The 13,822-nt window shown below is 39.0% G+C and overlaps 1 protein-coding gene and 1 long non-coding RNA gene across 2 annotated transcripts; one reads left to right on the top strand and one right to left on the bottom strand.

Annotated features, from left to right (window-relative positions):
* Positions 1-6,298: 6,298 nt before the first annotated feature.
* Positions 6,299-10,476, bottom strand: LOC131537263 (uncharacterized). The gene is made up of 5 exons (XR_009270222.1): positions 10,022-10,476; positions 9,091-9,178; positions 8,817-9,001; positions 7,342-7,478; positions 6,299-7,097 (listed from the first exon to the last, which is right to left on the bottom strand). It is a non-coding gene; the product is annotated as an uncharacterized LOC131537263 (long non-coding RNA).
* A 137-nt stretch (positions 10,477-10,613) lies between these two features.
* Positions 10,614-13,439, top strand: LOC131534541 (clumping factor A-like). Its single transcript, XM_058767490.1, has 2 exons — positions 10,614-11,659; positions 12,179-13,439. Exons 1-2 carry the CDS (start codon positions 11,518-11,520, stop codon positions 13,225-13,227), a joined length of 1,191 nt encoding a protein of 396 aa, XP_058623473.1. The 5' UTR covers positions 10,614-11,517; the 3' UTR covers positions 13,228-13,439.
* Positions 13,440-13,822: the final 383 nt, after the last annotated feature.

Below are 13,822 nucleotides of genomic sequence, written 5' to 3'. Positions count from 1 at the left end.
ATAATTTTGACAAAATTGTGAATAGATTCAATGTGTCAGAGAGAAACTGCAAATAAAATGCAAATAAAAAAGTTAAGGACAATTACCTGTGTCGCTGATTACGTTCAGTCGTGTTTGCATTTCTTCATCAAGATAAAGGAAAGGGGAACCCTCTTTTTGGTACAGCACCTGTGTCACGGGTGTTGTCAGACCAGGATCCCAGTATAACTGATTTTCAGCATCAACAAACGCTAAAATACAGAGATTTAAAAAAGCTGTTAGTTAAATGCAACATGGCAAATCAAAAGATTTTTCACCTATAGGTGCAAAAATTATAACTTTTTTTTTTTTACTTGGATTTCATTAACTAGCTGCGTAACAAGAACATGACCAATTTAAGTTTATAGGACAACTAAACTATCAATGTCAACAAACTTTTACCGTCAACTACAGACGTTGCATCCATCGATTCCGCCATGTTTCTTATTGACACGTCCCCAACTCGGAAATTCGGGGCTTAAAGAAAATTCGGAGTTTCCCACTCGTAATAACGACTTTGTGGTGGCGTTCATGTGCATTCAACTCGTAAATACGATGTATCCGACATGACTTGAACGCACCATTAGAACGTTTGGTGACGTTGCATAACTGCCAAATTCAAACTGCGTTTTCGCGCTTTGTCTGACGCTGAGATGTCGCTGCACTTGTCACATAATCGCACCTATGCAGTGTTTTTAACCGCATAATGTTTATTTTATGCTTTAGACATTTAAATACACAATACTATTCAGTATGTGATGAACATGGTAAATCACAGGATGCTTGAACAGGGGCAGATGAGTAGGAGTTGATTAGAAGTTGGTTGATGATTTTGGATAGCGTTTTTTTTCAGCGAATTATTGTGTGCTTTTATTACTGTTAAGAGTCCTTTGTCTCTGGACAATGACTTCAAGAAAGTTTTTTGTTGGTGTGGAGGCGGTTTTGGAGGAGTTAGATCAGATGTCTGACACTGAAACTTGCAGCGAGGCTAGCTTTGACTCGGTCAGAGAAGCTGCTTACAACGTGGGAGAAGACCCTGATTTTGAGTAAGTACACGTTGTTTGTTTCACGCATTTGTTCATTGGTTGCATTTATAAGTTGCATGCTAATTTTATTATTGCATTAATTTATTCATCGATTGCATGCCAATAGCATTTCACAACCAAGGCTGATGTAAAGCTTCTTCTGGCGGTGAATCACTCTTCAAATGCAATAAAATATAGTTTTATCAATTTTAATTATTATTAATATTTAATGATTGATTTTATTTCTCTAACACTTGTTCATCTTTTTTATGACATTTGAAATTGTCTATTATCTGACCTTCTGTTAGAGGAAACGGAAAAAAAAAAAAATATTAAATGAAAAATATTCATGAAGTTGTTATAAAATACAGAGTATTAACACTTAATGACATTTTAATGACAAATTCAATTTGTTCCACTGAATAAAAGTGGTCAGAAAAATATTCATGACAATTATAATGGCCTCATGACAGCCAATGTCAAAACCAACCACATGACAGTTTAATATAATTTTAACCAATAAAGTTATTTCTTAAGTTTGAAAATTAATCTGCTGTGTCATGTTTATGACAGATTTATGACAGGTTATATTGTCTTGGTAATGTCAAGTTATCATGACAAAGACACAGACAGATTATGCTGTATTGGTTTATGTCAAGTTGTCATAAAGGCATCTCAAACAATGTCATCTTTGCATTAAAAATGACATAACTGAGCGAATGACACTTAATGATAGTTGTCATAATCATGCATAAAACCTCCTTCATATTATGAAGGTGTCATATCAGTCTTATACACACCCCTTCAAGTAAAGCGTTACCAAATTAAGTAGTCCTGTAAATATATTAGTCGTACCACCTAGTCCTAAACAAGAGGATGGTTCAAGCTATTTCACTGTCAACAATAAAGATTAACTCCTAAAAATACTGATATTTAACTGTTAAAGGGGCTCTATGTAAAATTCAGATTACAACCCTTGTTATTAGTGGTGGCCTTTATGTGAACTGCAGCCAGCAACTCATTGCTGGTGCTCACAAGTGCAAACACTCCATAGTAATGCGAGCGAGCGACAGCCAAAACAGCGAATGAACATGATTCCCCAACATCATGTCGACAGATGAAGTTCATTAAAATTACACTGTTATGATAATTTCCTTTGGATTTTCCCTGCAAATCCGCCCTGAGTCCTTCACATAAAAATCAGTCTGCAGGCATATTACCTGCTGTTCACTCATTGGCAATAAAAAAGTGATTATTACTTGGAAATTCTTTCACATAGCCTCTTTAAAATTTTCATTTGTCTATAGAACAAGTAGCTAACTTAGCTAGCGAGCTAACGTCACTTGTCAGCTAGCAAGCAAATTCATAATTTCTAGAGCAGGGTTTCCCAAACACGTTCCTGGAGCCTCCCCAACACTGCACATTTTGCATGTCTCCTTTATCAGTCACACCTGATTCAACTCATCAGCTCATTAGTAGCAACTCCAAGACCTGAAATGGGTGTGTTAACGTGCGGAGCTGAGTAACGCCCGTTTCACACGTCAGCGTTTGTTCAGCGTCACAGCAGCGGCTCCAAAGCGATATTTCTTTACAAAGACAACTATAAATTTGTCTTTAGAAGTTGGTCGGTTATAAACTTGAAAATTTTGGGGATTCACGTGTAAATGGTAAACAACAAAAACAGCTCCTATTGTGTTGTTTCAGTCATACTCAAATATAGAAAGTGCTGTTTATACATACATATATTTTTTTATTTATAATATATACTTTTACCCATAATCTCCATTTCTCATAGAAGCTGTCAATAATGAATGAATAATGAATTTCTTATGTAGGCCTACTGTAGCTATATACTCCATTGTAACTTAAGATTGTGAGTTTGATAAAATGCTTTAAGTTATAATTTCCTTATGGCAATTAAAATTGAAAAACAGGTTAAAATGGGTAAATCTTCTATACGTATTTTTTGATTGTTAATTTTCTTTCCTGACATACTCCAATTCGTCTTAAAACACACTAGACATGCTTATTCTGTGCATTTTTAGCACGTTTTGTGTGAAATCACATTATTTTGTCCATAAAAACTGTGCTGTCACTTTAATTGAGCGTGAGTGGCGCAGTAAAAATAGACTCGGCGGCGAAACCAGCGCTGCTCCTGCTACCGGTGTGAGTGCACTCATTTGTTAACATGGGCGCCGAAAAAAATACGCGCTGCTCACGCTTGCGGTATGAAACCGGCGTAAGTGTGTTGCCTTGTGCATTTTATCGCTTTCTTGCATACCTGAATTGCATTCTGTTGCATTCATAAGCTGCATGCTAATTTGTGTTGTTGCATGAATGTATTTGTCTATTGCATGAATGTATTTGTCTATTGCATTCAGATATGTATGGCCTTGTGCATTTTGCATCCACATGCATGCGTGGATTTCATTCATAGGTCGCATTCATAAGCTGCATGACTATTCCCATGAGGTGTAAAAAGAGATGTAAAAATGCACAAGCCAATACACTTATGAATACCATCGATGAAAAAATGCATGCAACAATGCAAATAAGCATGCACCTCATGAATTAAACCAATGAATGCATGATTATTTGTTTTGTTGCATGAATTTATTTATCGATAGAATACATGAGTGTTTTGCCTTGTGCATTTTATATCTTATCTATATGTGAATTGCATGCATGTGTTCTTTCCATGCATATTTGAATTATCGCATGTATGCAAGGGTTGTTCTCATTTATTTACACGTACTCATGTATTTGTGTATGTGTAATCAAATGATTTCCCTGTGTCTGTTACTTGCATATCTGAATTGTGTATGTAATTTCAGCATGCATTTTGGGATTGCAATGTAGATTTATACATTTGTTTTGTTTTGCAGTGTAGCCTCCAGTGATGAAGAATGGCAGCCAGCAAGTCAGCCACGCAGCAGCAATCAGGATGTTTGCTCAGCATCCACCAGCAGCACACCATAACCCCCATAACACTGCAGGTGATTCAGTGAAGCCAAAAACTTGCAGCAAGTGTGATGTCAGAGAGCAGTGGCACAGAAAGGTGGTATGATTGCAGTGAGGAGGATGAGGCTCCAGCATTACCACGTTTCTTGCCAAAACGAATCCAGGGACCACAACTTGTAATGGACAGGATATATTCCCCTCTGCAGCTCTTTCAGCTCTTCTTCACAGGCTCTGCGGTGGACACAATCGTGAAGAATACAAACGCCTTTGCAAGGATGAGATCAGAGGCTGGAAAACGTTTCGTTTGGTTGCCTCTGAAAGTGCAGGAACTGTATTCATTCATTGGGCTTGTGATCTACATGGGGCTCCTTGGTGCCAAAAACATAATCGATTACTGGTCTGGCAAAGAAATTTACCGCTTGCCTTTCCCAAAATCTGTCATGTCCAGGTCCAGATTTCAGGCCATTTCCTGGAACCTCCATCTTTGTGATCCTGAGGACGATCTAGAAAATGCAAGAAAAAAGGTGACTCCTGTCTACGACAAACTTTTCAAAATCAAGCCCCTGTACACTGACATCATCACAGCATGCAAAACTTACTTCCATCCAGACGGGCAGCTGGCAGTGGACGAAAGGATGGTGGCTTCAAAGGCACGAATCGGAATCAAGCAGTACATAAAAGACAAGCCGACAAAGTGGGGCTACAAACTCTTTGTGCTTGCAGATTCTGCATGTGGCTACACATGTAACTTTTTTGTTTATGAAGGCAAATCGTCCCTGGCCACTGGAAAAGGGCTCAGTTATGATTCTGTTATGCAGCTCTTGGATTTGTCTCTTCTTGGTAGTGGCTACCAGTTGTTTATGGACAACTTCTACACAAGCTAGAAACAAAACCTTTTCATGGACTTGCTGGCCAAGAAGACCCTGGCGTGTGGCACAGTACGCACTAATCGGCAAGGCTTTCCAAAAACAAAAGCAAATGATCTCAGTTGGAGAGACCCAAGGGGAACCATACGATGGCTTAGAGATGGGAAGCTGCTTTTTCTCAAGTGGATGGACACAAGTGAAGTTACAATGTGCTCAACCGTGCACAAGGCTTATGGCGGTGAGACAGTCCTTAGGCGTGTCAAAAATCCAGATGGCGGTTGGGAAATGAGCAGAATCCCGATTCCAGCAGCAGTGAAGGACTACAACAAGTACATGGGAGGTGTGGACCTGTCTGATGCCCTGATTGGGTATTATAATGTGCTCCACAAAACCACTAAATGGTACAAGACGTTTTTTTTTCATTTTGTTGATATCGCAGTGGTGAACAGTTTCATTCTCCACCAGCATCTCTCCAGAGCTCAGAACAAAAGTCCTCTCAGCCAGAAAGATTTTCGAGAGAAACTTGTATCTGAGCTGGCTGCACTTTCCAGCACCTCGGTTGCCCCAGACCCGCCTGCATCCACATCGCATGCCCCAGACCTGCCTGCATCTGCCAAAGCAGCAGTAGAGCCATGTTGTCCAGAGTACTTTGGGTCAGATGCCAGGAGTGGGAGGAGAGTTTGTGCTCTGTGCAAACTTTCAGGCCTCAAAGTAAAGACATCTGTGTACTGTACAAAATACAGTGTGCCCTTGTGCTTGGTGGCATCCAGAAATTGCTTCAGGAAGTGGCACACATATGGACACACTCAGACTGTCTAAGTGAGCTCTTGTGTTCCATTACTTTTTCTCAGATTTGTATATTGTTTTTGCACTTTTTCCCTCTATAAATTTGATTTATTTACTTTTTAGTTTTTTTTGTGTATGTATAAAATAAATTGCAAGAACGGTACTTTTGCTTATTACATGACAAGTTTATGGAGGAAACTTGGAGACGTAAAGCTACAGAACTTTTGTGAAGAGGGTGATAGATAACTATGCATGCACACATAACTATGCATAAAGTATGTTATCAACAAAATTCTTTTTTCCCGTTTACTGTCACCTAGATGAATCAAAAGAAACTTTCTGAAGAGATATAGACCAAACAGATCCTAAATAACAGACTCTTAATTAAAAAATAATAAAAATATTACTTTTCGTCTGTGTTTATCACAATATTGTAAAAATATTATATACAAAATATGCAATATTTTACCCATGTTTTAAAACTCAGAGAGTTTCCTGTCAAATGAGACCATTTTTATCAATTTATTCCAATGCATGTGAATAGGGCACTCTTTTAAATTCTGGTATGCCTAATTCTGTAAAAATTCCAAAATATGCTGCTGAGCTGAAGAGGTTAATACTATTTATTGTATGGTTGTCATGATCATGAAAAATCAACTGGGTAAAAATCTAGGTAAGAAATGGACATTACAAATAATTACAATTACACTTAATTACAGAGTCACAGCTCATTTCCACCAAACAAGACAGTATCACTCACATTACTTACTACCATAAGTAACTACCATTACTACCATAAGGGCCAGATACAATGCAATGTACTTAGTCCGACTACAAGACTTCAGCCGACCCGAACTACAAAAAATTACTGCAGTTTTAAAAAAAGTAATACTTTACTGCATTATTGCCGTTTTACTGCAATACATCTGAAGTACTATTGAAATACAACTGCAGTAGAGCTGTAGTATTACTAACAAACAACTGCAATAGAACTGCAGTATTACTGCAATACAGCTGAAGTATTACTACAGTTATACTGCAATAAAACTGCAGTAGTACTGCAATATATAATACAACTGAAGTACAATTCAGTACTACCAAAGTGCAATACTAATAAAATGCTGTACAGTAACACTGAAATGCAACCAGAATATTCAGAATAACAAGTTTTATTTGCACAACTGCAATATAATAAATTAAGGTACAAAACAACAGTGAATGTCTCAAACAGCAATGCAACAATAAATTATTTTACTTTTCTTTAAACTTAAAATAACAGGCTGAGTTACACTAAATGTATTTAGTGTTTATTTACAAATCTCACATTTCTTCCCTCATTATTCAGACAGGTTTCATTTTTTGAAGAGCTTATCCTCATCGTTCCGCTTGGTTCTTATGACTGCCTTCATCTCAGATGTGGAAACACTATTTTGGATGTAGTCTGGAAAAACAAACAAACCAAAACTATCAGAAATTTCAGTTTCAGTTACACTTTTAACCACAGCCATATTTAATAATCTTTAATAAGTGATGTCACCAAGTGTTTGTGTAAAGTATTCATTCTACTCCCAGTTCATTTCTTATGACATATTGGTCAGCATTAACAATGTCTTTGAACACTCCAGGTAACAGAAGTTAAAAGGTTGGTTCACCCAAAAATGAAAATTCTGTCATCAATTACTCACCCTCATGACGTCCCAAACCCGCAAGTCTTTCGTTCATCTTCCGAACACAAATGAAGATCTTTATAATGAAATCTCAGTGCTTTCTGTCCCTCCACTGATAGTCCAAGCAACTACCCCTTGCACAATAACATGCATTTCTGGAAAAAAAGCATAGACACAATCATGTTTAAATACTGTAAGAGTCCTCCAAAATTATTTGCCTTCTTTATCATCTTGGTTTTTCATTCAAAATTCTAACCTTAAATTTAAAAAAATTACACACACACACATATATATATATATATACACACATATATATATATATATATATATATATATAGAGAGAGAGAGAGAGAGAGAGAAAATATAGAATTTACAAATATATGTAAATATACTATTAGAATACAGTATATAGAATATATGTGTTCCACAGTTATTGTGCCCCCTTCATTTAATACTGTGTGTAACCTATAACTCTCTTCACACATGAGGGCTAATCCATGGCTAGGTGTGCATTACATGATTTTAATGCACGAGGTGAAGGCAAAGAACCACCTGACATGAAACAGGTTGCCTCCACTTAAGTCCATTAAAATTGTGTAATACACACCTGTTACAGCTAGTTTAAAAAGTTAAGTTAAAGCTGCCTTTAAAGAGATAGCTATCCCAAAAATTTTAATTATGTCATTAATTAGTCACCCTTGTGTGGTTTCACACCCGTAAGACCTTCATTCCTCTTTGGAACACAAACAAAGATATTTTTAAAGAAACAGAGAGCTTTCTGACCCTGCATAGACAGCAATGCAACTCACACATTCAAGTTCCAGAATGGTAGGACAGACATCGTTAAAGTAATTCATCAACTCCAGTTGTTTTAACTCAATTTTATGAAGCGACACGAGTGTTTGCATCCAAAAAACAAAACAAAAACTAATTTACCACTTCACAAAAGACAAAAGATAGAAGACGAAACTGAGGTTAAACCACTGGAGTCACATGGATTACTTTCACAATGTCTTTCCTATTGTTCTGGAACTTAAATGTGTAAGTTGCGTTGCTGCCTATAGAGAGGGGTCAGAAAGTTCTCAGATTTCATCAAAAATATCTTAATTTGTGTTTTGAAGATGAACAAAGGTATTACGGGTTTGGAACGACATGAGGGTGAGTAATTAATGACAGAACCCATTTTTGGGTGAACTAACCCTTTAATGTTTGTGGAGTACAATTTGACTGGAAGCATTAAAACTAAGTTAATTTTCATGAGTTTGTTTGGTTACAGGTCATTAGATCTAGCGTTCTGACTGTATGTGTGTGCTACAGTACAAGCAGCGCATTGATTTAAAATAGCGATTGAACTGATTGTAATTATCTGCATTCACTGTTTTAATGCACACCTTGCAGTCAATCAGAGAGAATCAAAGAGTCCACAAAAAAAAAATGTTGAGAGCGGATGTGAAGCATTGAGAATAATTGCTGTTATAACTAGATTTCATTACCTTTCCACTGCCTCAGCTCTCTCTCTGTTTTCATACTGAAATGGCACTAGTATTGTAAATCTTCTTTTAGCTCTTTGACTTCATTTAACTCCTCGATCTCTTCATGTCTGAAGATCTCTTCCATGGCTGAGACGACAGAGGACTTATACACTTGATTTCTCCAGCACTCCCACTGGTCTTAGTTTCTGAAATACAATAGCAGTTATTATGTATTATAAACTATAAAGATAATAGTTAATAAAAGATAAAGTAAATAAAGTAGATTACTGCTCACCATTATTTGAGTGCTTGTTTCACCACAGCCATCATCCTCTGTTGAATTATGTTTGGTCATCTTTTTTTAGTTGTTACCAGTGCATTTCCTGAAAATAGCAATCACACACTGATAAAATGTCCATTTCCACACATTAATGTCACACTAAACATAAATGCTGGTGTACAGTGCTGTGAAAAAAAATCCTGATTTATTCTATTTTTGAGTATATCCAAAACTAAATATTGTCAGATATTCCTAAGAAACAAAGGCAAATACAGTTATCATTAATAAACTGTATTTTGTGTTTATTCAGGTTGCCTGTTTCATGCACTTTTTTTTTTGAAGATTTGAACCAATTTAAGTCACCATTATTTATATAGCGCTTTATACAGTACAGATTGTTTCAAAGCTGCTTTACAGTGATAAAAAGATAAATAATGATGCAAACAGAATTCACATCTGCTGTGAAGCAGCTCTAAACAGTAAAACATGTCATTGTTCAGTTGAAATCAGTGTTGACTCAGTTAATTTCAATAACTGTATAAAAATCATCAAGATATAAAATAATTTCAGTGCATCTAGATAGCAGTGGTGTCATCATCTAGCTCAGTTCAGTCCTCATCAATAGTGCCGGTGGAGTCAGATCAATAATATTGCTGAATATTATTAGACAGCGGCAAGGAACCCAAACTCTGTCAGGTGACAGAATGGAGAAAAAACCCTTGGGAGAAAGTATGTTTAGTTTAGGGATCAGTTCTCCTGAACAAATGAACATGGTGTGATTATGATTCAGGCTGCATCACAATTTAGTGTGAAATATACAGGACTGTAGGCCTACAAGTAGCTGGAGATATTAATCACATTTAAACACTATCTAAAATCAGGTTTACATTTGTGGCTAACTAGAATGTGAGTGACCTTTAAAGCATTTCCAGAAATAAAGTCTCACCAACATCTGTTGAGTGCCTTTTCACTTCCTCTCTTCTCCTCTTTCCTAATGCTTCCTCCGTTGCAAAGAGGGGTACACTGTACACCTTTCAATGATTTGTTCTTCATGTCAATTAGGGGTTGATGCTCTCCTAGAAACAAACAAACAAAAACACTGTATTCAGTACAATTTTGTTTATTCCATTGTAAATGATGTACTGATGCTATTGAACTGAACTGAGCTGGACAATGACATATAACTCATTTCTACAGATCTGCTTATAAACAGCTGAGCCATAGCAGAATTAAATACATCTATACACAGGGTTGTCACTATAGTTGGATTTAGATGTTGGTGTTTTATTAGATTAGATTTTATAATATAATTATAATTTGTTTTATTATAGTAAAAGTGTAGTAAAAGCAGCATTAAACCAGTTGTTTGTCTTTCTATGATAAGCACCTCGCGCACAGATCAGCACTGAAGCGCGTTTCTTCTCATTTTCTTCTCATCTCAGCGGGTTGAATAAGATATCCGTCAAGTCTTTTTACATCTCTCTAAAATTATAACTAAAGATATATGAGACATTAAGCATTATACTCACCGCTAAACTGGATGACTCGACTAGTCTCCAACTCGCCTGATGAACTTCTTCCGGAAAGCGTTTCTTCTCTTTTGTCGCACTTGTGAAAGGTCTCGGAGTGTAATGTTGTTATGTCTTTGTGCTTTAATTGTGATAGTTCACATATGAACGATGTTGTCAAACCAAAACGTGTTTTATACTTTTATATCCATCCTGCAGTAGACACTACAGAAAAGACGCTGATTTACTGTCTGTTACAATAATCCGCTGCTCGCGAGACTCGTTGTCAGGACAACGACCGATTGGCGCGAAGGAAGATCTCACGTGCGGGCTTGTTAATCTGCGTCTGAAATATTCCATAGTCAAATATTTTTTTGTAAACAAATATTTTTGTACGAATATTTTATAGGAAGTCTACATTACAGAAAAATAAAAATAAAAAAACACTTGCCAATTTAATCAGACAGATTTAGAAGTTTTTGCATCTGAAATCCTCACCTGCATTTCAGCATATCACTGAACTGCAGTTATATTACTTTCTACTGCAGTTTTACTGCAATTGTACTTCAATGTACTGCAGTTATTTTTTGTAACTCTCAGCCAGAATCGGGCCGACTGTGCTTATAGTCACGTGCTTAGAATGCTTTGCATAAATCCCGATGACGCTGTCTGTGACGTCACAGGGCAGGTTCGAGATTAGAATGTTCAGAATCTGTATAAATACTCGATCTGCTTGATCGCTTTTACAATTCAGTTTGCGTTTGCATTCTGCTCGACTGCAAGATTCGCAATACTGTACAAACATATTCACTCTGCTTGATTGCACTCTTAATTCAGTTGACTTAGGAGTCAAATATATTAAGTTTGCAAGTCTGGCTTCTTTACCCATTTGTCTAGACTCCAGAAGATTCAGCTGGTTCCCCAAAACAAAGCCATGCTGATCACTGTCAGTCTGGTGATGTTATGGTGGTACTCCACCAGGGTGAAAAATAAATCACCAAATACAGTGAAAGAGGAACAACTACAGATCACCAGAAAGCCAACCAAGAGACAACTGGAGTGGCATTTCACAGAAGGTAAGAGCATTATTATATCATCTGTACATCTGAGCATACGAGTCATTCCTGCTGTTTGGTGCCTTTTGAGTATCATAAAATGGAGAAAAGCAAAAACTGTTTTTTTGTGTGATCATGATAAGAAGTTGTAAAAAAAAAAATTATTATGATCAAGCTCAGGAAAATAAATGTAAGCATTTATTAAAATCAGTCTGAAATGTGAAATTAAACATGTCCAACCTGTTAGGGACATATTAACAACAGTTTTTTAAATTCTTATCTGGTGATAAATTCATCATTTTTGTCTTTTCAGATATAATTGTATAAGCGACGTTTTTGCTTACTTTTTATACTATTGATACTCAAAAAAAACTATTAATATAATTTTTAAAAATCTATACATAGAGAAGTATTATATGTATATAACAATGTGCAATCAACCAAATTTGAACATTTTTAATCACAGTAACCATTGTTCTGATAACAATAAAGTAGATCCAATACTTTAACAGTTTCTGCCCTCTTCTTCTTTTGACACAGGATCTGAGACTGCCACTACCCCTGCAGCTGACAGTGTGCCAGAGATGGACAGAGCACCTGATACCGTCTTTGTCCTGGAGACAGACAGTGTGCCTGAGACGGACAGCGTGCCTGAGACGGACATTGCGCCTGAGATGGACCGTGCACCTGATACCGTCTTTGTCCCGGAGACGGACAGTGTGCCTGAGACGGACAGCGTGCCTGAGACCGTCTTTGTCCCGGAGACGGACAGCGTGCCTGAGACGGACATTGCACCTGAGATGGACAGTGCACCTGATACCGTCTTTGTCCCAGAGACGGACAGTGTGCCTGAGATGGACAGTGTGCCTGAGATGGACAGTGCACCTGATACTGTCTTTGTCCCAGAGACGGACAGTGTGCCTGAGACGGACATTGCGCCCGACATGGACAGTACACCTGATACCGTCTTTGTCCCAGAGACGGACAATGTGCCTGAGACGGACATTGCGCCCGAGATGGACAGTACACCTGATACCGTCTTTGTCCCAGAGACGAACAGTGTGCCCAAGATGGACAGTGCGCCTGAGACAGACAGTGCTCCTGACACGGACATTGCGCCTGATATGGACAGTGCGCCCGAGATGGACAGTGCGCCTGATACCGTCTTTGTCCCTGAGATGGACAGTGCGCCTGAGATGGACAGTGCACCTGATACCGTCTTTGTCCCTGAGATGGACAGTGCGCCTGAGATGGACAGTGCGCCCGAGATGGACAGTGCACCTGATACCGTCTTTGTCCCTGAGATGGACAGTGTGCCCGAGATGGACAGTGTGCCCGAGATGGACAGTGCGCCCGAGATGGACAGTGCGCCTGAGATGGACAGTGCACCTGATACCGTCTTTGTCCCTGAGATGGACAGTGTGCCCGAGATGGACAGTGCGCCTGAGATGGACAGTGCGCCCGAGATGGACAGTGCACCTGATACCGTCTTTGTCCCTGAGATGGACAGTGTGCCCGAGATGGACAGTGTGCCCGAGATGGACAGTGTGCCGAGATGGACAGTGCGCCTGAGACAGACAGTGCTCTGACACGGACATTGTGCCTGATATGGACAGTGCGCCCGATACCGTCTTTGTCCCTGAGATGGACAGTGCGCCCGAGATGAACAGTGTGCCTGAGATGGACAGTGCACCTGATACCGTCTTTGTCCCAGAGACGAACAGTGTGCCCAAGATGGACAGTGCGCCTGAGACAGACAGTGCTCCTGACACGGACATTGTGCCTGATATGGACAGTGCGCCCGAGATGGACAGTGCGCCCGAGATGGACAGTGCGCCCGAGATGGACAGTGCGCCTGAGATGGACAGTGCACCTGATACCGTCTTTGTCCCTGAGATGGACAGTGTGCCCAAGATGGACAGTGCGCCCGAGATGGACAGTGCGCCCGAGATGGACAGTGCACCTGATACCGTCTTTGTCCCTGAGATGGACAGTGTGCCCGAGATGGACAGTGTGCCCGAGATGGACAGTGTGCCGAGATGGACAGTGCGCCTGAGACAGACAGTGCTCTGACACGGACATTGTGCCTGATATGGACAGTGCGCCCGATACCGTCTTTGTCCCTGAGATGGACAGTGCGCCCGAGATGAACAGTGTGCCTGAGATGGACAGTGCACCTGATAC

This window comes from Onychostoma macrolepis, chromosome 03, assembly GCF_012432095.1.
Source record: "Onychostoma macrolepis isolate SWU-2019 chromosome 03, ASM1243209v1, whole genome shotgun sequence".
NCBI lineage: Eukaryota > Metazoa > Chordata > Actinopteri > Cypriniformes > Cyprinidae > Onychostoma > Onychostoma macrolepis.
This window is presented reverse-complemented; position numbering and strand designations above follow the sequence as displayed.

Coding starts and splice junctions, on each gene's coding strand:
- LOC131534541 (XM_058767490.1), top strand. CDS start 11,518: ATGCTGATCACTGTCAGTCTGGTGATGTTATGGTGGTACTCCACCAGG. Junction 11,660..12,178: donor GGAGTGGCATTTCACAGAAG/GTAAGAGCATTA, acceptor CTTTTGACACAG/GATCTGAGACTGCCACTACC.